The sequence below is a fragment of the Chiroxiphia lanceolata genome, chromosome 19 (assembly GCF_009829145.1).
Source record: "Chiroxiphia lanceolata isolate bChiLan1 chromosome 19, bChiLan1.pri, whole genome shotgun sequence".
Taxonomy (NCBI): domain Eukaryota; kingdom Metazoa; phylum Chordata; class Aves; order Passeriformes; family Pipridae; genus Chiroxiphia; species Chiroxiphia lanceolata.
The window spans coordinates 5444017-5468948 of record NC_045655.1 but is presented as its reverse complement, the minus strand read 5'-3'; the positions used below and the strand labels follow the sequence as shown (position 1 = coordinate 5468948).

Here is a 24932-nt window from a genome sequence, read left to right as displayed (position 1 = left end):
GCGCGGGACACACTGGGAATTGTAGTCCGTTCAAAACATGCAGCAACGCATTCCTCTTTTCTGCGCGGTGCACGCTGGGAGTTGTAGTCCGTACCCTCCCCGCTAAGAGCTTTCTGGTTTGGCCGCGCGGTGCGTTCTGGGAGTTGTAGTCCGCCCGCCGGCCGCCATGACACCCACACCCCGCCCCTCGGGGAGCAGAACGTCATGGCGCCCGGCGGCGCGCCCGGCGGCCCGCCCGGGGACTTGCCCGCTGTGTATAAATAATTGCGATGTCTGGTGGAGTAAAATAAAAATAATCCCGCGTAGCCGGTGGTTCTGCACACAGAATGAGGTTTAGCCCCTTTAAACAGCGAAGAGGCTCCACTTCCAACAAATTCTTTTTGTCATTCACGTTTAAGGCGCTTCTCATGTTTGCACACTCGCAAACGGATTTTTGAGCCTGATGCTGGGATGGTTTCCGTGCTGGCATCGAGCACATCCGAAAATTACCCCTTTATATTGGGGCGTGTGGTAAATTGGAAGGACTAACCGGATGCCCGATAAACAAGCAAGGACTGTGTGTGTGTATGTGTCTGTCTGTTTGTCTGTCTGTTGGGAATCTGGGAGCAGCGAAATACCTGTGGCATTTGCAGAGCTGCAGGGAGGGTCTAATCTCCTTCCTCCAGGTGTGCAAGTAGGAGGAACTCCTAAAAAATTAATGATTGCATAGTTTCATTAAATACAGGAGCCCTGCAAAACTATTCAACTGTTTTGAAGGGCTCCCTCAGATCAATAACTGACAACTCTATATCAATAATACACAAATAAGAACATATATTACCCTAAATTATACCTTTTTCTATGGGTTTGAGCTTCTCCCTGCAGGGTTTGTAGCCCAGCCCTGTCTGAGTGCCTGAGAACCAGATGCGGGGTAGGGGGGAAAAGCAGAGAAACTAAATAATGGAAACAAGATTTAAATAAATACAGTGACATAATCTGTACGGTTCTTGGCAAGAAAAGAACAAGTTTGTGCTTTTCATATCCGCTTCTTCAGTAAGCAGTAAGTTTCCCTTTTAAGAAACAGCTCTAACTAACAGTCCTGATTCTTCTCCTATTAAAGTCAGGAGCAGAATCCACTCGGCTGCCACCGAAGTGCCCAGCTGAGGCATTGCTGCTTCGCACGAAATATCAAATAACAATCAAATAACTCACCAATTAACATTTTTCTCCTAGCTGCAGCTGGCATTTGGTATTAAGAAATGCAGTCTTCACTTAAAAAAGGATGCTGGTGTAATTGCCAGTGTGTGGGGGAAGCTCTAGACCTCCTCATAGCATAGAAAACCTTGAAAATTTATACTCTAAAACTTGAAAACACGAAGGGAAAAAAACACCTAATCTGTTCATCTTTGTTGTTTCTGAGGACAGACACAGAAGAGAAGACTGAGACAATTCATTGTTTTGAATTGCCCAGGGCTGACAATATTGTTATTGGATTTTATTATTCTTCCGCTCCTTTTGCAGCCAAGCAATAAAGATGTGTATTTGGCACAATTCCCTTAGACAAACTTGGAAAATAAAATCTGCGTACAGGACACAGAAAAATAAACACGAGATAATGGGACAACTCGAATGGTTTGGTAATTAAAGGAAAGACAACCCAGAGCGATATCTGTATGGTATTTAATGGCAAATCATAATCTCTAACATCATTATATTATTCTGTTACCATTTATTCACACACTGTAAAATACTCTACAGTAGCTATATTTAAAAAATCCTAATTAAAAAGAGGAACACTCTGTGACAGCAGAAATAACTCAAGGGAACATGGAAAGGCTGTTTAAGTTGCCAAGTGCTATCAGTCCATCTAAACTCATCTCGCACCGCATTTAGCCCTTTGTTTACACCAAAATCAGGGATCCAGAGCTGGCGTTGTGCACGTTTCCCAGTCATTCCAGTTTACACCCCAAATTATTGGCAGCACGGAGCAAACTCCGATCCAGCTCCCAGGGGGATTGCTCCTGTCTTAAATCGGTCCGAATTTGCTGCATGCCCTAAACCAGGAGGGTTTATAGCGCTTCCAACCAGGATAAAAGCAAGCAGCAGGAAGGAGAGGGTTGGATAGCACTTCCCAACTGCAGCACACACACAGGAACCCCCCCAAACGCTCCGTGGAGCTGCATCCCAGCACCCCAGCTCCCGAGGCAGGGATGAGTTCAGCCAAAACAGCAGCACAACCAGGCACAAAGCCTGAACACCAGATGCGTCCTCCTGAGCTGCTCCCACGTGGTGACAGGATGGAAAGAGACAGGATAGAATCACCCCAAACCTCCTAAACCCTGAAGGAGTTCAGAGGTTTGTGCATGTGCATTGGGCAACACGGGGAAGGGCGGGATGCGCGGCTCCAGCGTGGGTTTCCCCTCGGAGCAATCAATGCAAACGAAACAGGGCAAAACCCAGATCTGCTGTGTTTACTCTGGCAAAACTCCTCGCCGCAAACGGTGGGAGTTTTGCCTGAATAAATGAGATTTAGGGCTCAGACAGAGCCGAGACGGGGGCCCTCATGTGACATCCCTTCCTGCAGGCGAGCGGCAGAGAGGAAGGTCACCTTCCTCCTCCTCCCAGGAGCACGGGCTGCTGCATGCCTCTACCTTTCTTATCCAGTAAGGAATTTCCGATCCCAAGTTCCCCTCGGTGTTCACAAAGCAGCAGCGACGCCTGCACTGTGTCACCGCTGACATCTCGTGCAAGGGCTGAGCTCTGCAGGAGCGCCGCCGGTGCCAGCCAAACAGAGCAGGTTTGGAGCTCAGGGCACAGGGAATGAATTCCCATCTGGACAGAAGTCTGGGCCGCATTCCCACCAGCCAGGAAAGGCCAAGATTTCAGCTGAAGATTTCACCCTGGAAGCCCTACTGCTCCTTTCCCCACTGCTTGCAGCATTTTAGGAGTCACCGCATGTGGAGGAGGAGGAGAAAGAATTTCCAGACAGATCCCAGCAAGCCCCTGCCCTGGCAAGGGGTTGCCTGCATTCAGACCCTTCATCCATTCAGATGTCCCAATTTTCTGGGGACTGGCACCTCTTCCTATGCCAGCAGGAATTGGCAGCGCTGGAAAAGGAGTCACAGTAAAGGAGCTCTTTAAGCCTCAGTGTGTAAACGTGGCTTTACATGTAAACGTGGCTTTAACTTCAAACCTCTTGGCTTTGTGCCTGCCTTTTATTCATGTTCACTTTTTTCCCTTGGCTCCCCTTGAATATACCACTATGATTTCCAGCTTATCCTTTGGGGAAAACATATATATATTTCATATATTTAGCTAAAAGGGCCATTTTCCACCCCTGCTGACTGTTGCTGCGTCATCACTGACTCGCTCATGCCAGCAAAGAGCCCGACCCTCTATATTTTCTCTCTAGGTGTATATTACACAGCACTACAATTCTGTAAAGCAAGCTTTGGGAGGTAGGTAGCAAAATAATCCCAGAAAAAACAAACTTGTGGAAAGGTACACTGTGCTGAGACAGGGGCTGCTCTGTGCCACCCATACAGGCAGTATTTCCGTGTTTTTCTTCTGAAAAAGCTCCCTTAGGACACATGAACTGGCATTTTTGGCTCTCAGCTTCAAGTTTCCACCTTTCCTGAAGGGAATAGTATTCTCTCTTGCTTGAGAGTAGTTTTTGTTAATTGTTACTTATTTCCAGAGCCTAAAGGGTCATTTAGTAACTGACTGATGCTGCACCTTTTATTGATGCGCTCACAGCTGTCCCTAAAACAGACCATTCGTCCCTGGGACATATTCACAGCACCTCTGTCACTTAAAAAACTCTCTAAGCTAAAGGGCACATTTGCAGCTCATGTACCCAGGACTCTTGAAGAGCTGGGAGTTTAACAGCATTAAAATCCTTTAAAATAGTAGGGTCAACAAAAATGAGGGGGGAAATTTGGCTGTAAAGCTTCGGGAAGCAGTTCCCAAGGAATGCGTCTACCGAAAGCACATCCTCAAAATTTGGTTTGTGCTGCTCCCCTCACCATCTCTAGACAGGAAGTTTCTCCCTTTCCCAGCTGGGATTTTCAGCTGTGGTGGGGATCAGACCTGTGGCCACAGGGCTCCAACACACGCCGGACCACGGCTTTTCCAAACCAGCCTGGCCACAAAGCAGCATCCAAAGCACCCACTGGCTGCAGTGCAAGGAAGGGCACAGATCTTTGTTTCATGTTTGCAGCACTAGTGGGTGGCCAGCCCAGCAAGGAGTGGTGATGCATCACCACAGCATCACCCAGCACCCTGCCAGGCTCCTCCACATCCCTCTCACCCACGACAAGGCACGGCGGTGATGTGGGCACTGCTTTGGGGTTTCACCTGGTCCACACTGGGCTTGCTGGGTCAAAGGCACTTCATAAGGAGCATGTGAAAGGTGTCAGTGAGCCAGCACTTAAAAAAGCATCAGTGACACAGAGCCCGAGATAAGGCACAAAGCAGAGCATCTGTGCAAGTCGCCAGGGCAGCGTGAGCACATGGGAAGGAGGGGGACTGGGCAGCTGGCCAAGGTACAGCTTCAAACCCATGTGGCACTTCTCCCAAGCAGCACACTTTACCAAGAAAGGCTTGTCACAGTCCCTGATGTCCAGAAAGGGAAGCTGAAGGGCAGGGAGCAGCACAGAGACTCACCCAAGTTCACTCAGCAGCCCAGCGGCAGAGCCGGCGCTCGGATCCAGCCCCATCCTGGCTCCCAGCCCGTGGCTCTGCCCGCCAGACGGCTTCATCCAGCCCTGGGTCACCAACAGCACAGAGAGGAGGGAGGGCTGCCACAAAGACAGACAAAGGGAGGCCGTAATGGTGGCAGGAGAGACTTTTCTGGGCCTTCCCGTGCTCCCGCTGTCCGGGCAGTTACCGGCGCTTTAGCACCGAGACACAGTCCTTCTTCAGCGGCCCGATCTGCAGGTGGGCATCGACACTCTCCAGGAAGAAGGCTGGTTTCAGCTTGCACGAGAAGAGAGAGCCAAAGTGGTGGTTGATCTTGTTCTGGAACGGGTCAGCCTTCCCCTTGGTGAAAGGGGAGACCTTGAGCTGCTGCAGGCAGGTCATCTTGGAGTCCTTGACTCCGTAGAAGGTTAAGGCCTTTTCCGAATACTCCAGGAAGACCCCGATCGTTTGGAAGAACGGCTGCTGGATGACGGACTCAAAGCCCCCAAACCAGGCCACGTAGTTCTGCCCGTTCCACTGGAGGCAGCAGGACCTGTCGTTGCGGCCCAGGCGGCCCCGGTTGTAGGCCTCCCGCGGGTCGAAGTCCTCGGCGATGACCCCGATGCTGACCCAGCCGTCGATGAGCTCCACCTCCCAGTAGTAGTTGCCCCTGTTCATGAGGTTCAAACCCAGCACCTGCTCGCAGTTGATGAAGCGGGTCGGGCTCTCCGGGTAGGGGATGGGGCACAGCACCCGCTTGGCCCCTTTGGTGCCGAACAGCTGGATGAACTTGTCAGCCGTGTCACTGTCCAGGTCAATGATGAAGGCAACTGGGTGGGGCAAGAAGGAGAAATGAGGATGAGGAGGGAAATCCTCCCAGCCCTCCCTGCTCTGATCCCTCTGCCGCAGCCTTTGACAAATAGCGTGATCCTTTCTGACTTGTCCTGTCACTCCCTTTGCTTTTAAATTCCGTGTCAAATTTCAGTCAATGAGGATCAGAGACTGAAAGAGCTGATACTCCCATAAGCAGGATGAATACAGGGCAGAGGAAGGAACAGAGGGGCTGCTCAGTGAGCTCAGCTATGATACCATGACATCAGAGCATCCACCTGACAGAGTTGGGGTAGGAAAATCCCATATAAAAGCAGGTTTCAGGTAACCACAGACAAACCTGGCAGGGAGGGACCCTGAGAAGACAGGAGACCAACCAGGCACATCACAGCCACAAACTGACTGCTCCTTGTGCTCAGCTTGCAGTGCACTGTGGCTCCCACAGGAGCAGATGCAGCCCCCAACATGCAAGGCCATATGAGAACCACCACTGGATCACAAACAGAGGGGATCTCCAGTGGGAACAGCCCTGAATATTTGTTGCTATTGATTGCATTGCATGTCTGAACCACGGTGTGTCCCAACCCAACAGCAGCAGCAGAGCACACCAAGCTGAGCACAGATCCCAGTGGGCTGCACTGTGCCACCAAGGCAGATCTTGTCCCCTGTGGACATCCCTGTGGTGACCCCATAACCCCTGTAAGGCTGGGGGGACACACACGTGGAGTGTGGGAGCTCAAGCCCAGCCCTGCACCCTCCAGCCTCAGCCCCTTGTGTCCCACCCTGCTCAGCCACTGCATGATCCCTCTCATGCTGCAGCTGACCCTCACCAGCCCAGTGCTCTGCAGCAAACAAGGCAGATGCACAAACTCTGATCGAATTTAGCAGAGGATCCAATTTTGTCAAGGGCTGGAAGGTGGCAGGAATGACACAGGATGCCTGCAGCCCCCCCACCCCGGGGAAGCTGGGCCAGCAGAACCACAGACATGGGAAAAAAAGTATCACCAGTATAACCAGATTATGACTGTTGTCAGGAAAGCAAGGAGGCTTCCTTGTTTGCCAAGCAAATATTCCTCTGGTGGTGGCAGCGCTCCTGCCAGCCGTCGGCTCGGGATCAGCGCCGGCCGGGCATGTGGGAAGGAGAGAGGAAAGGGAAGGTGGACCTTAGCAACAACTGTCAAAGCAGAAGTCCCTCGCTTACATTTCAGGAAATAATCACGGCTCTCCAGGCAGGCGGGATTGTTTGACTTGTCTGGAAACCGGGATTCGGCCAACACTGCAGAGACAGGGACGGAAGGGTTTGCATCAGCAAAGGAACCAAACCAACAAGGGTGTTACTGGAGCATCACCCCCTGCCCAGCACCCTGCTGGGACCCAGCTGACGTGGTCCCCGTGCCTCCTGCATCCCCACTCCCCCTGCACATCCCTGATGGCTCCCACACACAAAAGGACAGACACCACCTTTGCCACCCCAGGGAGACGGGCAGGGGGGCAAGGAACTGGCTGCAATTCCCATGGGAATCTGAGCAAATGAGTGAGGAGAGAGCTCAGGTTAAATGAGAGAGCACGGGAGAGAGCTGCCACATTGGCTTTCTATCCCTGGCAGGTTTGGGAGATCACAGCCTGCCCCATGAAGAGGATCATCTATCCTGGGAAGAAGAGTCCCCTTTCACGGGAGGCCACTTTGGCCACTTGCCCTCTCCCTCAGGGCCCTGCCTAACTCCCAGGCTGTTTGTTGCCTCTCCAGCCTCCGGTCTCTGTGGAAAAATTCACAAAACCTCAAAGAGGCGTAAGCCCAGACAGGGATTGTGCAACGTGCAGGGAACCCGTGCTGAGCAGCTTCCAGGGCTGGAGGGAGAGGGGCCAGTACTCGTGGGGGACATCGAGCCCACAGACATCTCCCAGCTATGCAGGGAGGCGGGGGAGGGTGATGGGGAGACCTCCAGGCAGAGGCACTGGGTGAGCACAAACCTTCCTCCATCTCCTGGTAGTTCAGCCCGTCAATCCCTTTCCCCTGCAAGTGGTTCCACTGGTTTTTGCAGGCAGTGGACAGCACATCCTTCACAGCACCCACAACTTGGGTGCACTTGGTGAAGTTCAGCTCATTCTGGAAGCTCGGAGCTGGGGAAAGCTTTTCTTCCATGGCTACTTTTAAGGCCTGAAATTCCTGAGCCAAAAAAGACGGAGTTTCAGGAGTTTTCAAACAAGCCAAAGTTGTCTCTTGTTCCGCAACCCCACCCAGCCCTGAAGGATTTGGGAACTGGCAGCTCTGATGGACTTGGCCCAAGGACAGCCTTCACAAGGGAGGAGAGCTCTTTCCCAGCCACATGTTCCTGGAACCCGCTCTTAGCTCCCTTTCAAACCTGGACCCAGACCATGCCCACCTCACATGGAGCAGCATCTCCTCCCGAAAAGGTCTCCTCTTGCTGGGCTGTCAGGGAGGAGGGAAGGCTAGAGGGGGGCAGTGGGGCATCCCAATCTCTTGTTCTCTGCCCCTCACACCCAGGTACCCAGCCTGGGCAGCACATCAGCTTCCCCTGAGTCACAGACAGGATGGAAGAGAAAGTCTTGGCTGCCTGGTCCTCCTGGGAGTGGGGAGGGGAGAGGACTGTGCCAACAGCAGTGAGACTCTACAGCCCACATATCCCAGGGCTCCTGGCCCCCAGCTCCTCAGGAAATGGGATAAAACCCCAAAAGACAATACTACTGGCTCCTTCTTGCCCCATCCCACCTGGAGGAAGTAGATGGTGTCAGTGCTGGTGACGTTCTCCAGGTTTTGCTTGCCCTGGGCCAGCTTGGCTCGTCTCTCCTCCTTCCAATGGAGATCAGCCTCAGCCTCCCCCAGCATGGAGCGCTCCCCAGCCTCGATGAAACCTGTCACCTCCTTCTGGAAGGTTGCCAGGACCTCAGAAGCTTCTGCAAAGAGCCTCTCGACCCTTTCCTTCTCCTTCGTGGCAGCACCCTGAGTGCAGTGAGAGAGAGGTCAGGTCCCACAGGCGAAGGTGCAGGAGGGCACCCTTGTCCCTTGCCCAGCACCCACCTCTCAGCTCTCTGGGGTCCCCCTGACACCCCCTTCCTCCAAGAGCTCAGATCATTTCACAGCTCAGCTATCAAGGGATCTGGCTGGGCACAGCCACTTACTGCTGCACCACGCCTGGTGTCCCCAGGCAGTGAAGTGACGTGGTGGCACAAGGGCCAAAGGGGCCCAAACCCCTGTGAGCCCGAGGAGAAAAGGTGCAAGAGCCAGAGGATGCCCTGGCATAGTCCTTGCCCTGTTCCTTCTTCCAGGTTGCAAACAAAAGCAACCAGAGATGCCGTGAGGGTTAGCAGAGACAAGGAGCAAGAATCCTCAGGGATCCTTGCCAGGGTCACTGTGGTTTTATGGAGCACGTTGCCCTGTGAGCACCAACTCTACACCTCAAAAGCTCACAGCCCCTTCCCCTCGCTCCCCAGCCCAGCAGAGCTGCACTGACAGAGCAAAGCCATGGCACAGTCACCTTAATGAGCTCCACCAACTTCTTGGCCTGTGCGATGGTGACTGCCAGCTCTTCCAGCTCATTCTCCACATCGCTGAGGAATTTGGCTTGTTGGGCCTGCAGACACAAGGGACAAACACTGAGCTTTGCCCCCAATCCCACAGGGAGCTGCAGGACACCCAGCCTCTCCCTAAGTTCAACCCTCTCTGACCACAACCTTGCTGTCAGGCTTCGGGAGAAGGACGCAGGGGGAACCATGAGTTGTTTTCCTGTTTTCCTTCCCTGCAACATCCAACCTGCAAACATCCCTTCTCCCTGGGCTGTGAAACTAAAGGAGCAGCTGGGCTACAAAGGGTCATGTCCAGTTCCATGCTCCCCACCCTGGTCCCAGCGGAAACCAAACAAACAGGAATTTGAAAGCAAACCCATCGGGCAGTGATTGCAGCAAGCACAGCTAAGCTGTGTGCTCTCAGTGTGTATCCCAAGGCTGGGGAAAATCCACCTGGGACTGGTGGAGAAGCTGAAAGTCAGAACTGGACCACTCAGAAACACAGCACAGAGTCCCCTGGGGGTTTCTCTTTAGGAGCAAAGCAAACCAGCTCTGGAGCACAGAGGTGCTGCATGGCTGCAAAGGAAGCACCTTCCGAACACGTCGTTTCCTGGCTGCTATTGTTGGCGCCAGCCATTGCCCATCACGAGCTCCCTGGGGAGCCAGGAGGGCACTGCACTTCCCAACCGGGGCAGATCTCCGCTAATGGCCCTGCTCTCTGCAGTGCTTGTCCCCAGTGAGGGGATACAGGTGCTTTCCCCGTCCATCCTTTCCAGCCTGCAGCGCAAGGGCAGTGGCAGAGGCCATCTAGGAGATGTTAAGCAGTGTCTGCTAAGGTCTGACAGCTCCCCCGGGCTGGGATCACACTCAATTTCTATTTTAAGGCACCTGATGACTAATAATGCTGACAAAAGGGTTTTCCTGCAATCCCAAGAACCCGCGAGGGAGTGGGAGCTGGCTTGGGGCTGTTTCTGTGCTCCCTGCCAGCATGTCCACAGCCCCTGGGCTCTTCCTTGGAAAAAGCAAACCCTACCAAGGTTTCAAAATGCCTCATCCCGATGCAGGGTGTCACCACACCGCAAGCCTTAAAGACTCCCATCTGCCTGCAGCCCACAGAGGCCCCACACATTTGAGGCACCAGCATCCAGGAAGGCAGCACCACGTCGGGCTTGGAGCCCCGACTCCCGGGGAGGTTCGTGGGTGTGAATTTAGGAGGTGACTCAGTCACATCTGGGAATGGGAGTGATGGAAAAAACCCCGCTGCCAAAACGCCGGGATACAAAGGGCTGGGGGAGCGGGAGCGGCGGCCGGGCAGGCTGCCAGGAGTCGGGAAAAACCGCCTTGACGGAGCTGTGGGAACAAGACGGGGGAGGCGGGTGCCCCGTGACCGCGGGGGCGGCCATTGCAGGGTGTCCCAGGCACCCCCACCCCAGCCCTACACCCACGAGATTTCCACAGTGGGAAAAATCCCCAGGGGCCGGCTGGCAGCGGGTCCCCAGCTGCCCATCCTGTCCCCACCTCACGGGGTTCCCCGACGGCACAGCACCCTGTCCTGTGGGGTCCCCCGAGGGGTGTGGGCTACAGCACCACCCCACACACGCCATCCCACCAGCGCGGCACCTGCACACACCCCACGTGGCGATTTAGGCTCCCCGCTGGGGACACGGGTGCGGCATGAAACCCTCCAAGGGACGGTGCACTCACCCCACCCAGGACACCGCCACACCAGGGTCCCACCCACGCGGGGGACCTCCGCGCACCACCCCCCCCACCCACACCCACCCGCACGCACCTCCTTGTGCTCCCGCTCCTGCTCGAGGGGCACCACGTCGTGGGCGCGATGCTCGTGGGCGCGGCAGCGGGCGCACACGCAGGTCTGCTCGGCGCGGCAGAAGCCGTCGAGGGGCTGCAGGTGGCGGGGGCACAGCCCCTCCTCCAGCCGGCGCAGCGGGGCCACGAGGCGGTGGGCGCGGAAGGCGGGGGCGCGGCGGTGCGGCTCCAGGTGGGCTCCGCAGAACGACGCCAGGCACACCAGGCACGACCGCGCCGCCGCCGCCCGCGACCCCGGCGGGCACACGTCGCACAGCACCGCCGCTCCCGCCTCCCCTCCGCCATCCTCCTCCTCGGCTCCCGGGGCCATCGGCGACGGCGGGGACGAGCCGCCGGTGGCGGCCGCCAGCAGCGGCAGGAGCTCGCAGAGGGCGCGGTTCTTGCGGAGCCGCAGGGACGCGGGGACGGGCTCCTGGCAGAGCGGGCAGCGGGCGGCCCCGCCCGCCCCGCCGCCGTCGGGGGGGCCCGGCTGCTGGCGGAGCGCCCGCAGGCAGCCCTGGCAGAAGTTGTGCCCGCACGGCACCGTCACCGGGTCCCGCAGCACGTCCAGGCAGATGGGGCAGCCGAGGGGACCCTCGGGCAGCCCCGGAGCCGCCAGCGCCAGCCGCAACGCCGCGGCGGAGGACGGCGGGGCACTCCCGGGCGAAGCATCCATCCCTGAACGCCCCGAGCGGCCCCGGCCCCGGTCCCAGCCCCGGCGGGGGCGGGCGGCTGCCGCGCCCCGCCTGCCCGCTCCGCCTCCCCGCGCCCCAGCTGGGGCTCCGCTCGCCGCGGGGGCTGGGGGCTGACCCGCACCATCACCCCCTGGACCTGGTCCCCAGGCACCCGCGTTCCTGAGGGTGTCTCACCCCCTGGACCTACTTCCCAGTCACTCGTCTTCCTGGCGAGTTCTCACCCCTGGGATTTACCCCCACCGGGCATCTGCTTCCTCTCCCCGACATCTGCTGCCTTCAGGGAGATCTGCCTCCCAGCCCTCCGGAGGATGCCACCCCGATAAAGATGTACTGTCCCCCCAGCCTCTGGGGAAGGCCTGCCACCTCCTAAAGGATCTGCCCCACTGGGATCTGGACTCTTCTCAGGGTTCTGCTGCTCCCAGGGGAAGCTACTGCCCTTCCCCAAATCTCCCATCCCGGGAAGCTGTAGCCAGCCCATTCCAAAACTACCTCAAAGGGTCTGCTGTCCTCTGTGAGCATCCCCTTACCCCCAGGACCTGCTGCCACCCCACTGCTCCCCAGGAGCTGCTCCCCACCTTGAGGCCATATGGGAGGTCCTGCCCCCCCCCCCCAGTGCATAGGTGCAGGTGCTTTCCTGCCAGCCCCTTGCCCTTGGACCCACATCAGCCATTCCCATGGAAAAAAGGGCGGGCTCAGTCCCTGTCCCCTCTTCCTCCAGGGCCCATAAGACACCAAGCAGAGATGGGGAGACACCAAAGTGCTTTGAGTGTGAGGATCTGCCTCATAAGTATGGTGTCTCCAGACCCCTCCTGTGCAGACCATTTTTTGGATAAGTTCCCAGGTCCATGCTGGCCCAAGGACAGGGCTGGGAGGGTGGGGAGGTGTGGAGTGAAGGAGGAAACATGACAAGAAAAATCCCATCTGTTCTTGCAGAAGGGGTTTGATCTTTTTAAGCCTTTTGTCCCCAAAGGAAACAATGATGTTATTCATTCCCCATGCATTTACCTGCACGTCCCCAGCACCTTTGATCCCAGTGCCCAGTTTCACCCCGTTATCCCTCACTAGCATTCCTGAGGGAGCGGGAGGAGGCGCTGGACCTGCAGTCTCGCCCTTGGAAAAGCTTCAATCAAAACTTCAGAATTTTCTTCTGTGCCAGATCAGCCTTGGGGCAGAGCCATAGGAAACCAGGTTTCCTTATCACAGTGCTGCGGTAAATAAAGGACCTTTTGGTTCTTCCGCCAGCTGGTCCCTCCAAGGGGATGGTCACCAACCCCTCGAGGACACGGAGGGGCAGGATGGGGCCCTGCAGGGATGGGTGCAGGAACAGGGGCACTCAGCTTCCCTCCCCTTCCCCCTATGCTGCTTGGTCCTGTATCTCCCACCAGCACTAAGGTCAAAACTGTAGGGAAATAGAGCTTTATTGAGAAAAGCAGTATCGTACAAAGAACTGCAGCACAGAATCATTAACAGTTCCTCTGCCATGTCCAAGAGTGGCAAGAGGGGACTGGGAGGGGTTGGGGGAGCAGGACCTGCCTGCATGTGAGGCTGGGGGAGCACAGGGCTCCCTCTGCATTGTTCCGCAGCACCCTGTGGCAGCAGCACCCTTTCTACGCTCTCCCTCACCCCAAATATCCTCCAGGCTTGGGAGGTTTGGCAGGGTTAGGAGAAAGAGGAAAACTTAATTCTTTCACTCCCTGTTTCCCCCTTCCTTGCTCCGTCTGCAGGGACAGGCACCCACATGTGCCCCCCCTCCCAGTGACCAGGGGCTTCGCCCCCAGGGTGAGCTCCAGCCCTGCCTCCTTCCCCTTCCCTTCCTCAGCAGCGTGATATTTGCATATGCAAATTAAATCGGTTAATTTTCATGTCTGTCCTCATCAGCTCTCGTTAAAATATTGCATCACGTGCCATGCCTGCCTCGGCATCAAGGTCCCTCCTGCACTGTGACAGGTCCTGGCTGTGGGTTAGCTGTGGCACCAGTCTGGCTGATGGATCAGTGTGGCGGCTCTAGCTGGGTCCCTCCAGCACAGCGTCACCACTCGGCCCTCACAGAGCCAAAACACGGGGTACAGGGGCTTCGTGAAGACATCGTGGAAGGAGTGGATGAGCTGCATCCTCTCCCCGAGGCCGTAGAAGGAGAGGAGCCCCTTGCCATAATCCAGGCTGACCCCCAGGTTCTTGTACAGCTGCTCCTGGATTTTCTCCGCCTGGCCGTTATGCCAGGCCAGGTAACAATCCTCCCGCACCTGCAGCCCCCACGAGCCCCTGTCCAGCCCGATGTTGAACTTGTGGCCCCGCTGCTGCTCCCAGGGGAGGCCCCAGTAGGTCACCCCGAGGATGACGGAGTGGCTGGAGATCTCCACCTCCCAGTAGTGGTGTCCGGCGCCGTAGCTCTGCGTGCACAGCACCTGCCAGGGCTCGAAGTGGGGTCCCTGATCCCTGTACATGGGGATGGTGCAGTGCTTGGCTTTCCGGGCACCTCTCGACAGCTCCAGGTACTTGTTGGCCGTCTCGGGATTGAAGGTCAGGTTGCGGTGGTCTGGGAAGAGCAACAGCATGGATGGGGCTGAAAAGCTTTATCAGATCTTTATGCCCCTGGTGTGACACTCCCCCCCCCCCCCAGCAGTGATGGGCTGGCTCCTGAAACAGAAGGGAACAAGTTTGTTTGGAGGGGAAGGTGAGCGAGGTGAGATGAGATACCTGCCCTGGAAGGGAGAGAAGCAGCCCAGAGAGAGCTGGCAAGGCACTGAGACACGATGCTTCACACAGTCCTTGCACAGCTCAGCTCACAGCCAGCAAGTACCAGTGGCTCCATGGCCATTTTGGAAGAGATCTTGGTTTTACGAGCAAAAAATACGAGCGTGGGTGGCGAGGGGGGGGAGAAAACCAGGCAAATAAATATAGTATTGCAGGGAGTTACTCTCTTGTGCATGGGCTGTTGTAACTCCTGCCATGGGCATTCACTGGTCACCAGCACATCACCTTCCTCCCACAACAACCTGGCCCACAGCTCACTGGGCTCCTGCCCTCTGCCCATAAATAACGGGGTTTTTCCTATTAATAACCCTAAGAATGTTTTTTGTGGAGCTAATAAAAGGAATTAAAGGTCCCATAGGCAGTGATTGCCTCGCTGGCAAGAGTGACGTGACCAACATTCCCTGAACTTTGCCCAACCCTCTTCCCAACAGGGAGGAGATGGGAAAAGGAGCAGTGAGGAAATCCCTAAGGAACTGGAGCGGGATGGGCCCGGGAAGGGAAGGGGATATGAAGGACTGTGACAGGGAATGCTGAGGCCATATCCCTGGATGGAGAGCAATGACTGCAGGTAGGGCACTGGACTAGGGCTATGCTGTGCAGGGCAGTGACTGATCCAATACCAGGCAGCTCCAGTTTCCAGGGGAAAGCACTCCCTGGTGCTGCTAATCCCCCTAATGAGCCCTTTCACACACACACAATGTCCCCCAGCCCATCCATCCTGTCCCACATTTAGGGAGAGAGATTGGCAGAACCGTGGAAGGAACCCCTGTCCCCGCAGCCACAACCATCCTTCTCCCAGGGAGGAGCCCAGCTTGGTGACATCTCTGCCTGCTGGGGACCCCAGCTGGGTCCCCCTGTCCCTCCAGACCCTCCTGTGCTCCTCACCTTTCAGAAGCTCAGCTCGGAGCTGGCACTTGGGGAGAGGATTCAAGACCTTCACTGCCGGCGCCTGGGGATGCACTGGGCCTGTGGAGGATGGGAACAGGCATTTTGAGTGATGCCACCCAAAAAACTTGTTTCTTCCTGGCTTCATGGGAGGGGGAGGAGGAAGAGGAAGTCCATCATATCCAAGCCTGGGAGCAGGTATGTGCCCACTTGTTTCAGCATTCCCAGCAAGGAGGGGACATGGGGAAGCCACCCAGTTCATCCCACCCCATCCGCTGAACAGTAGATGTGTCCCCATCCCAACCCCCTGAGCCTGACAGCCAAGTCCCTGTCACCATGATGTGGGCCAGGCTGGGATTCAGGATGACTCGGTAGCCCTGAGAGCAGTAGGACTACCTTGGCCAGCAGGACTGGGGGCTTTGGGGGCCACAGAACCAGGCGGGTCCTCCAGCAGGAGCCTGGAGATGCCGGTGAGGATGTCAGAGATGGGCTTGAGCACATGAGCCACATCAAACTCCACAGGAACCAGCGCCTCTGGGCTCTCCAGAGGTGGGAGAAGGGGGAACTCCTGTGGACAGACACACAGACAGCCATGCACCTGGGGAGGACTGTGCGAATCCATGTGCACACTGTGACTCCCCAGTGGGTGACAGCGGGATCACAGCACTGCCCACACAAGTCCCACCAGAACAGCTCTTCCCCACAGCCCCATCACACCCCTGAGCCGGGCTGAGGATGTGTTCCCCCTGGGAAAGGGGCTGAACACACCTCTGCCCTCACTGAAAGGGTGCAGGGCTGGCAGTGCCCAGGCACAGAGTGACACAGCATCAGGATGGTACCTGGAGGAAGGTCCTGTGGTCAGGGCAGGCCAGCAGGCTCTGAGCCCTCTCCCTGTGCTGGCCAAGGACATCCAGCCTGTCCTTCAGGAGGCTCCAGTTCTCCTCCACGCGCCCCAGTGCCACCACCTGCTCTTGCTCGATCTTGGCCACCGACTGACCCTCGAAATCCTCCAGAGCTTTCTTCAGGTGGGCCAATTTGCTCTGGATCCGAGATTTGAGCTCCTCGGAGGAGTCCTGGGCAGGGAAGAGCCATAAGAGCCAGTGTGCTCCCACCCACGTGCCCAGCACAGAGGAGGCCACAGCACTACCTTGATGCTGCGTGTTTGCTCCTCCAGCTCCTGCATCGCCAGCTCGATCCGCTCCGATTCCTCCTGGGCTTTTTCCAGGGACCCTTTTAAAATGATCTGTGAAGAGAGGCATCAACAAAAAATCAAAAGACCCCCAAGGTCATCAAGTCCAATCTTTGGCCGAACACCACCAACTAATCCACAGCACTAAGTGCCACGTCCAGTCCTTTCTTCCAGTTGTGTTCCGTTGCACATCCTGCAGTACAGCACTGCTGCCCACCTGGCCCCCAGGAGCCCTCTCAGGGCTGCAGGACAAGGCTAATGGGGAGGGAGAAGCCTTGGGAAGGGAACACTGCATCAGGGTCACCAAGAAGTGATTTTCTGTGCTGTCTTTCACCTCTTTTTTATCTGTTTTCTCTAGATCAGAGGATCATAAACACATATATCACCGTTCATCCAGCGCTGCTGGATTTACCCAGCTCACTGCTGCTCCTGACAGCATCTGGTTTCTCAGGGAGCAGCAGGGCACTGGTGGCACCTCCTGGCAAACCCCCTGTTCAGGTGAGGCCAGGCGCAGCCTGGCACCCGGAGGCACATCATATTCCCCCAGCAGAGCACGGGACAGTGAATGCCCGAGCTGCTGTGACTCCCCTTACTCGCCCTCCCATCGCCCCATCCCTGCCGCCCATCGTCCCCACCTGCTTTTTGGACCGTTCGTTCTCGAAGAGCACCAGACGGTGCCCCTGGCACTGCTGGACGATGCAGACGCAGCAGATGCAGCGCCGCTCGTCCTCGCAGTACAGCTCCAGCGGGCGCCCGTGCTGCGGGCACAGCTCGCCCGGGGCCACCTCGCACCTCCCCGCGCCCCGCGCGTCCCCGTCCCTCGCCAGCTCCACCACGCTGTACAGGGTGACGTTCTTCTCCAGCTTCGGGCACTGCTCGAAGTCCCTGCGGCACTCGGGACATGTATAGCCCGTCTCGGCCCCGGCGGGCGCCCGCTCTCGCTTGTGCCAGTGGTCGCTGATGCAGCTCTTGCAGAAGTTGTGGCCGCAGGGCAAAGTCACGGGCACCCTGAACAGGTCCAGGCAGATGGAGCACATCAGCTTCTCCTCCAGCTTCTGCGAGACGAGGGATGCCATCCTGCCTGTGCCGGGGATCGGGGCGAGGAGCCGGGGAAACCGAAACTCAGCTGTGCAGGGGAGGAGGAGATGGTGACGCTGTGCCCAGAGGCGGGTCAGGGCTCCCAGCCGGACGTGCTCTTAAAGAGACACCCAGTGGGAGCCCGCTGGCCACGCTGGGTGTGCCACACGCTGGGGAGACGAGGTGACAGGGAGGGTTGGAGCTGCTCCCCTCGGGGAGAGGGAGGGCTGTGAAGCAGAGCAGGAGGCTCTGGAGAGGATGGAATGCTGCAGTGGCAGCACAGGGACACACGCAGGAGGCTGACAGGGATCAGAGTTCACGGAGCAATGTGTACCTCCGTGAATGTGTTTACACAGGTACACATCGATGTGCAGCTGGATTTCATTCCTTTATTGCCCTTTCAGGGAACTCCCAGGCATCCTCATCTCTGCCAGGGCTGGATCCCCGAGCAGAGCACGGCAGCTCCCTCTGGCACAGAGACCTCGGTACAGTGAGAACCAGCAGAGAGAGGCATCCACCGCTGCTGCAGCCACGTGTCACCTCCTTCTGCAGGGACACGGCTGTGACACGCACCAGCACCAGCCAGGGCCAAATTCCAGCCTTGCACCGTTCCATTTTGAACTCCAGCTCCTGCTGTTTGCGCATGTCCCCGTGCACACCCACCACACCTTTTCCTACGAACTTCCTTGCAACACCCGAGCGCATCAGCACCCTGAAACACAACAAAGATGTCACCTGGGCCACCAGTCCCTGCTCAGGGGGCAGGTGGAGCCTTCTGTGTGAGTGTCTGTGCACTGCACACCTTCACCTTGTCACACAGTTCAGTTTCAGGAGGAGCACCACCCAAAATCCCCGCCCAACCCTTATCTCTCCACCTGCTGCTGTGCTACTGCTTGCACGCACTCCCAGGCTGCTGACACTGCAGGATGGCCTCAGTTGGCAGCAGCTCTGCAGCCTCCCCTCATGAACAGCTTCACTTTCACCTGCACAGGTGAGGGGAAGCAGGGAGCAGGTCTGTGGAGCAGCCAGGGTGCTCACCAGTGGGCTCCTGGACGGTTGGAGCAGCTTCTGTACCACAGGTAGGCTCAGAGCCACCCCCCAGACCACCCCTGGGACCTGTCACAACTCCCTGCATGTTCCAGCAGAGCTTCAGTCCCCAAGACATTTCTTTGGGCTGGATCTACAAATTCTGACCAAACGTTCAAAGCTCAGAGAAGGGCATAACACGACCTGTGGGCACCCCTCCAACACCCTCCCCCAGGCTTAAACCAGACCCCAGAACCCTTCAGGGTGGGAGGGGAGTTCAGGGAGCTCCAGGGAAGCTGTAACAACCTGGAGTACCAGCAGTAAGGGAACATTTCAGCCCCGTCTCAGGTGTTTGCTGAGGAAAGGGGGACCTGCAGAGAAAGTCACTGGGAAGCAGAGCTGGGAACAGGCAGCTCTAACAGCGGGAGCATGTTGGTATTTTAGGGATTAAACATGTGAACAGGGAGAGCCCTGGAGAGCACAGCAGAAAGCAGAGGAACTCCACAGCCTCGGAACAAGACCAGCAGCAGTGCCAGGACACCACCACAGGTCTGCCCCAACCCCAGCAGCTGTGCTTGTGCTCCACCTGTCCACACCCAGTACATCCTGTCCAGGGAGTGAGGGGAAGGACACTGAGGTCCGTGTGCTTGGGCAGCTGAAGCCAGATCCACAAACACTGACCTTGTGCAGGTTTACCACCTGTGTAGCCAAACACTTCCCAACCTACAGCATCCAAGAGGGAAAGTGGTCCCAGCCAGGCGAAGGGCTGCCCTTCTCCCCTGTACCCTGCTGAGCTCCCCAGCTCCATGCCAGCTGGCTGGGATAACAGGCTCTTCCCAATAAAGACAGCTCTGCCAACATTTCTCAGAGTGTGTTTAATCAGGCTCATCTCTCCAAGGGGACTGCACAAATAAAGGCTGACACAGCCCTGAACTGCAGCGCTGTTAAGAGGAGGAAATCCAGGCTGTCCTGGCTCTGTTTGTTCCCTAAACAGGCAAAAGGAGAACTGTGATCTGTGCAGAGAAGCAAGGCAGGGCATCTCTGGGGGGACTCTACCCTGCCAGCCACTGATCAGCTCTGCTGCAGAATCAGGAGCAAGATTTCAGCCTGGATTCACTTCGAATGTCCTCGTTAAGCAGCCTCTTGACCATGCAGCTCCAGCACTGTGAGCACCTGCTGCCCTTGGCTGCCTTTCCCAGGGGATCTGGGAGCTGAGGGGCTGAGACTTTGTCACCTCCCTCCAGAGGCGCTGAGGGAGTGCACAAAAGCTGGGAGGCAGCATCCCAGCAGACACAGAGCACTGGGAGGGGGCCAGCTCCTAGTAAATGCCGTAGGTGGGCTCCTCCGTGTCCCGGTACCTGTCCAGGTACCTCAGGGGCTGCTGGCGCGGGAACTTCAGCTGGCGAGGGTGGTACACGGGCGGGCGCACGAACTCGAATATCGGCTCCCTCATGTCTGCAAAGGAGGGACCCACAACCTCAGCACGAGGGCTCAGATCCCAATCCAGGCCCCCTTCTGCCCCCACGGGAACAGGGCTGCTCATTCCAAGCAGCCTTTTAGAGGTTGTTCCCTCAGATTGCAGTTTGGAGGAGGGTGGCTCAGGGAGGACCCAGTCCATGCCGATCCCGGACACATCCCAGGACCGAGCAAGAGCCAGCAGCCACATGGGATCGTGTCCCACCCACCCCCTCCAGCATCCCCACACACTGCATTCATTCCTTACTGAGCAGCTGATGGAAGATGGAAGTGACAGAGCTGTCCCACCGGCACTGGAAGAAGGCCAGTCCTGCCGGGGTCATGGCGTCCTCATGCTTTCTGTAGAAGTCAAACGTGCTGAAGGTTCTCATCTTGAGGCTGTAGCTGGAAACAAGACACAAGCACAAGGGCTGAGGTGAACCTCTCCCTGCAGCAGCACCCTGGGAAGGCAAGTGCTCCACATCACCCCAGAGCCTATGAAACAGAGGGAAAATGGAGCCAGCAAAAGGAAATCTTCCAGTGTCTCCAGCTCTGTGCATATTTCTGCCCCAGTCCAGTTCCACAGCAACAGGACTCTGTAGGGCTGGGATTGTGGCTGCAGGGGACACACAAACCCAAAGCAGCCCTGGAGAACCCTGTGGAGTGACAGGAACTGCCCTCCTACCACAGTGACAGGCAGGTGAACACAACAAGCAGTAAGTAATAGCAGAATTACCACGGCGTCGGCCGAGTGTCCTCGCGGAAGTCGATGGGATGGTCTTGCTTGAAGAGAAGGAAGATGAAGCGATGGTAGCCAGTCCCCATGGCAGGGAAGGGGGGCAGGTAGTGGCAGATCTCCTTTCCTGACTTGATGTCATTGCCTGGGATGTTGGTTCTGAACACAAAGACATTTATTTTGCTGTGTATCCACTCATTTCCCTCCAGCAGATTCACCCAGGGTTGCGAATCACTCTGCCACATTTTGAGGTGACTTCTGCCCCATTTGATAAGGGAACAGATAGCAGAGGCTGCTTTCACTGGAGGAAAAATCCCATCCAGTGACTGGAATGCCAAACAGCAGCAACACCTGGAACTCCTGCATCTCCAGCAGGACCCAGAACAGGGGGCTACAGGAGCTCATGGCAGGGGCACCAGGGAAAGCCACGGATTCCCGAGCTGTTGGGGGAGTTCCTGCCCACGCCCTGAGCACAGGGCACGTGGCTCTGTTGTACTCACACCAGCCAGTGCAGGTACTCCGAGTCTGTGTCCCTCAGATGTCCATCTGCCAACACACAACAGAGAAAGGTGACTTAGGGACCCCCTGGTGTTTGCATCAACCCCAAAGTGAGAATGCTCAGACCTCCTTTGATCAGAGGGAGCACCCCGAGACCTCCCAGCATTCCTTTCCTATCACAAAAGGAGCTCATTCCTATAGGATTGAGTTTAAAATGAGGAGCAAAGAACTCTGCAGACCTAATTCTGAGATTCTTGGAATCTTCTTGGTCAGCTGCTTCCCTTCACTGTGCCTTGGTTTCTCAGGGTGAACAGTGTCAGCAAACCTGCCTTCCAGGCAGACTGACAAGGGAGAGGAGTTTTGGGATGGGAGTCAGGGAATTGTTGGTGTGACACAGGTCCTGTTGTGTCACTGTTCTCTCTCTCAACTGCTACAGATCTGGGGAGGCTACAGCCTTTCCTACATGTTACACATGTCCCTCCCTAGCAGATATCACATCACCTCTGGCTATGCAGCCAAAAGAAACAGGAGTTAACCAAAAGCAGAGTGAAACAACCCAGTTTAAATGTGTTTTTTTTTAAAGAACTCTCTTCTTACCTGGATTTGTGAGCAACAAAGTCCAGAGGGAGCCTTTATCTGCCTCGTATGACACTGCAGGGGGACTGGAAGCCTAAAAGGGCAACATAAAGAGAAGGTAAATCTCTCAAACAACAGGTTCCATGAATTTGTCACAGGCAAAGCTGGAACACAACAAAGACTGGGCACAGCCAGGCCACTGGAATCCAGCTCCACCTGGATTGCCCCCAGAGCATTAATAACCATCAGCCTGCTAACAGACAACCATCCTGCTGCAAATATCTGTCCTTATCAGGCCCATCAAATACATTTCCTTCAGCACAGAGGAAATGCTGCAGTAAAAGGAACACTGGAAGCATCTGACAGAAACAGACAGACAGGAACAGGCTTCCCACGGGGTCCAGGCTGTTCCCAGTCCCCCTCACGCACCTCTGACGGAGTCACCATGTTCCCATAGTAGACTGGCACGAGGTACTCGTCCTCTTGGCTGTAGTGCACCCTCAGGGCCACCCATGGGGTGAAGGTGGCCCCCTTGAACAGGTCCCTGAACACCCCGCAGTGCTCGGCCACGCGCTGCTTGTGGAAGGGGCCGCTGGTCCTCTCCCACTCCGCCCTCACCTCATCGAGGGGAATGAGCACTGCAGGGAGACAGGAAGGCTGCAGAGGCACAGCTGGCCACTGAGCCAGGCAGGGCAGGGAGGGGGTGGTGGGGCACTGACCTGTCTGAAGCCGCGCTGCTCTTTCCATCTCAGTGTTCTGGCGGTTCCCCCTCAGGATCGCCTTTCTCTCCTTGATCTCCTTGGCCCGTGACACCCTCTTATGTGGCAGGCTGATGTCTGTCTGTGGCTCTTCAGACAGGGGTGAAAAGATTGCACAGGTGAAACATGTGAGCACCCAAAACACCCAAACACAACACTCTGCGAAATGTCTGAGAGCGCGGGAAAGAGGCACAAACTTCCAGACATCAGGATCATGGAATCACAGAATGGTCTGGGTTGGGAGGGACATTAGAGACCACAGAGTTCCAAACCCTGCCATGGGCAGGGACACCTTTCACTAGAAAAGACTTGAAAGGACGATCAGGACTCGATTCTGCACCTCCAGGCTCCTCCTCCTCCTTCCCCAGCTCATCACCCTCCCATTCCCAGCTTTGGGACTGGGAGCAGCCCAACCTGCAGTCATTTGCTGCAGGTCTGGAACTCTGCGTCCTGCTCTGCTCTCCGTGGCACTACTGAGGCTCCAAGGAATCATTTCTTTGCTTTGTGGCTTTTGGCAGGTCCTGGCCAGCCTCCCTCCTGGAAAACTGCCACCCCTTTCCCCAGGAGACATTTGCACTGTGTAAGGGCCGACCTTGTCCCAGAGCTCCTCACAGGGCAGGTCTGGGGGCAACCCCATGTTCCCCAGAGCAGCTTCCCAGCCCTCCAGCAGCCCCTCCCAGGGTACCTTTGGGGGGGTTGGTGTGCTGATGGTATGTCTTCCACCACCGGGGCTTCCTGCTCTCCTTCTCCGCCAGCCGGAAGTACCGGGTGAAGCTCCGGTATTTCTCCAGGGCATCCAAGTTACTGACATCGATGTCCTCGTTGGGCATCGGTCCCAGGGGGGCTGCCCTCTTCCAGAGCACGGCTGTGGGGGAACAGAGAGAGAGTGTGGAACAGCAGCATGATCCAGGCTGTGCCACCCCCGCCTCCCACAGCCACGTTCCCAGAATCATAAAATCAACTGGGCTGGAAAAGACCTCTGAGATCATCAACCATGATCCAACCCCGCTGTGGTTACCAGACCATGGCACTGATGACACATCCAGTCTCTTCTTAAAAACCTCCAGGGATGGTGACTCCATCACCTCCCTGGGCAGCCCATTCCAATGTCTGATCACTCTCTCTGGAAGAAATTTCTTCCCAATGTCCAACCTAAACCTGCCCTGGCACAGCTTAAGACTGTGTCCTCTTGTCCTACTGCTGGTTGCCCGGGAGAACAGACCGACACCCAGGATCACAGGATGGGACACCTTGGAAGGGACCACAGTGTCCCATCTGGTCCCACCTCCCTGCTCCAGCAGGGCCATCCCAGAGCACACAGCACAGGGTTGTGTCCAGATGGTTCTGGAATATCCCCAGGGAGGAGACTCCACACCCTTTCTGGTCTCTGTTCAGTGCTGGGTCACTGTACAAGAAAGAAGATCTTCCTCATGTCCAGATGGAGCCTCCTGGGCATCAGTTCCTGCCCATTCCTCTTGTGCCATTGCGGGGCCCCCCCAGCAGAGCCTGGTCCATCCTCTGCCCCCTCCCTGCAGACCCTGGCACACACTGGGGAGTGTCTCAGTGTCTCCTCTGGAGGCTGAACAGCCCCAGCTCCCTCAGCCTTTCCTAGTCAGGGAGATGCTCCAGTCCGGGAGCGCTCCCCCCGCCTCTCCAGTCCCCCCCAGACCGGTCCCAGCCCCTTGCCCCCCTCACCGGCCGTTCCGAAGCTCCGTCCGCCCCGGGCCCCGCGCAGGGCCGCGCTCAGCAAGGGCGCCGCCATCTTGTGCGCCAGGCTGGAGGAAGGACCCCGTTACCATGGCGACGGGCGCTGCGTCGCGCAGCCCTGACTTGGAAGGCCCCGCTGCTACGGGGCTGCCCCTCGCAGCGCCTGCTGCCCCACTGACTCGGGCCGTCCCCGCGGGCATCGCGGTGGGGTTGCCCCTTGCAGCGCCTGATTAAAAACGACCCACAGCCCCCGGGCTCCCCATCCCCGCCCTTTTCCCCCTGAGGGAACTATCCCAGACCCTCCTTCATGCCAAGGGTAGGGCACATACCAAAGCTGGGTACAGGACAAGGCCCTGCTCCTGCCTCGTTTTTTGTATTTCAGTTCCTGCTTCCATAAAATCCCCAGGAAAACGTCTGCCTCTGGTATTTTATACCTTGCAGACCCTGCCGTTCACCACACACGCTGCCAGTCCCTCTGGGACCACGGGGTCCTTGTAAAGTCTCCTCCAAAAGGTGGCATTTGTAGGAGTCCATCGCTCCAAGCAGAACCCACAGTCACAGACTAGTGAAGTGTCACAAGTGTCACTGCTTGGCACTGAAACTGCTCCTACTCCAGCAGAAGAGGCTCAGCACTTGTGGAAATGGCACCACCACGTGCTGTCAGAAGGTGGATGAGTCCCAAGGAGGCTGCAGGGGCTCTGACAGAGCCCGAGACACAGAAGTGTGTCCCCAAGGGGACAAAGAAGTGCACA

The 24932-nt window shown here is 56.8% G+C and overlaps 3 protein-coding genes across 4 annotated transcripts; all 3 read right to left on the bottom strand.

The window, feature by feature from the left end:
* Positions 1-1643: 1643 nt before the first annotated feature.
* TRIM47 (tripartite motif containing 47) lies at positions 1644-11500 on the bottom strand. Its single transcript, XM_032706868.1, has 6 exons — positions 10808-11500; positions 8988-9083; positions 8222-8452; positions 7462-7657; positions 6692-6766; positions 1644-5489 (listed from the first exon to the last, which is right to left on the bottom strand). The coding sequence occupies exons 1-6, from the start codon at positions 11498-11500 to the stop codon at positions 4864-4866; spliced, it is 1917 nt and encodes a 638-aa protein (XP_032562759.1). The 3' UTR covers positions 1644-4863.
* A 633-nt stretch (positions 11501-12133) lies between these two features.
* On the bottom strand, positions 12134-17612 carry TRIM65 (tripartite motif containing 65). 2 transcript variants are annotated; one of them, XM_032706869.1, is made up of 6 exons: positions 16983-17612; positions 16306-16401; positions 15998-16231; positions 15555-15726; positions 15159-15239; positions 12134-14082 (listed from the first exon to the last, which is right to left on the bottom strand). In XM_032706869.1, the coding sequence occupies exons 1-6, from the start codon at positions 17421-17423 to the stop codon at positions 13481-13483; spliced, it is 1626 nt and encodes a 541-aa protein (XP_032562760.1). In that variant the 5' UTR covers positions 17424-17612; the 3' UTR covers positions 12134-13480. The 2 variants fall into 2 exon arrangements, with proteins under 2 accessions (XP_032562760.1, XP_032562761.1); XM_032706870.1 differs by having other exon boundaries at positions 12134-14055; positions 16983-17609.
* Positions 17613-19306: 1694 nt separating this feature from the next.
* On the bottom strand, positions 19307-24260 carry MRPL38 (mitochondrial ribosomal protein L38). The gene is made up of 9 exons (XM_032707012.1): positions 24169-24260; positions 23159-23338; positions 22435-22563; positions 22145-22353; positions 21737-21809; positions 21142-21187; positions 20642-20800; positions 20174-20310; positions 19307-19905 (listed from the first exon to the last, which is right to left on the bottom strand). Exons 1-9 carry the CDS (start codon positions 24233-24235, stop codon positions 19769-19771), a joined length of 1137 nt encoding a protein of 378 aa, XP_032562903.1. The 5' UTR covers positions 24236-24260; the 3' UTR covers positions 19307-19768.
* Positions 24261-24932: the final 672 nt, after the last annotated feature.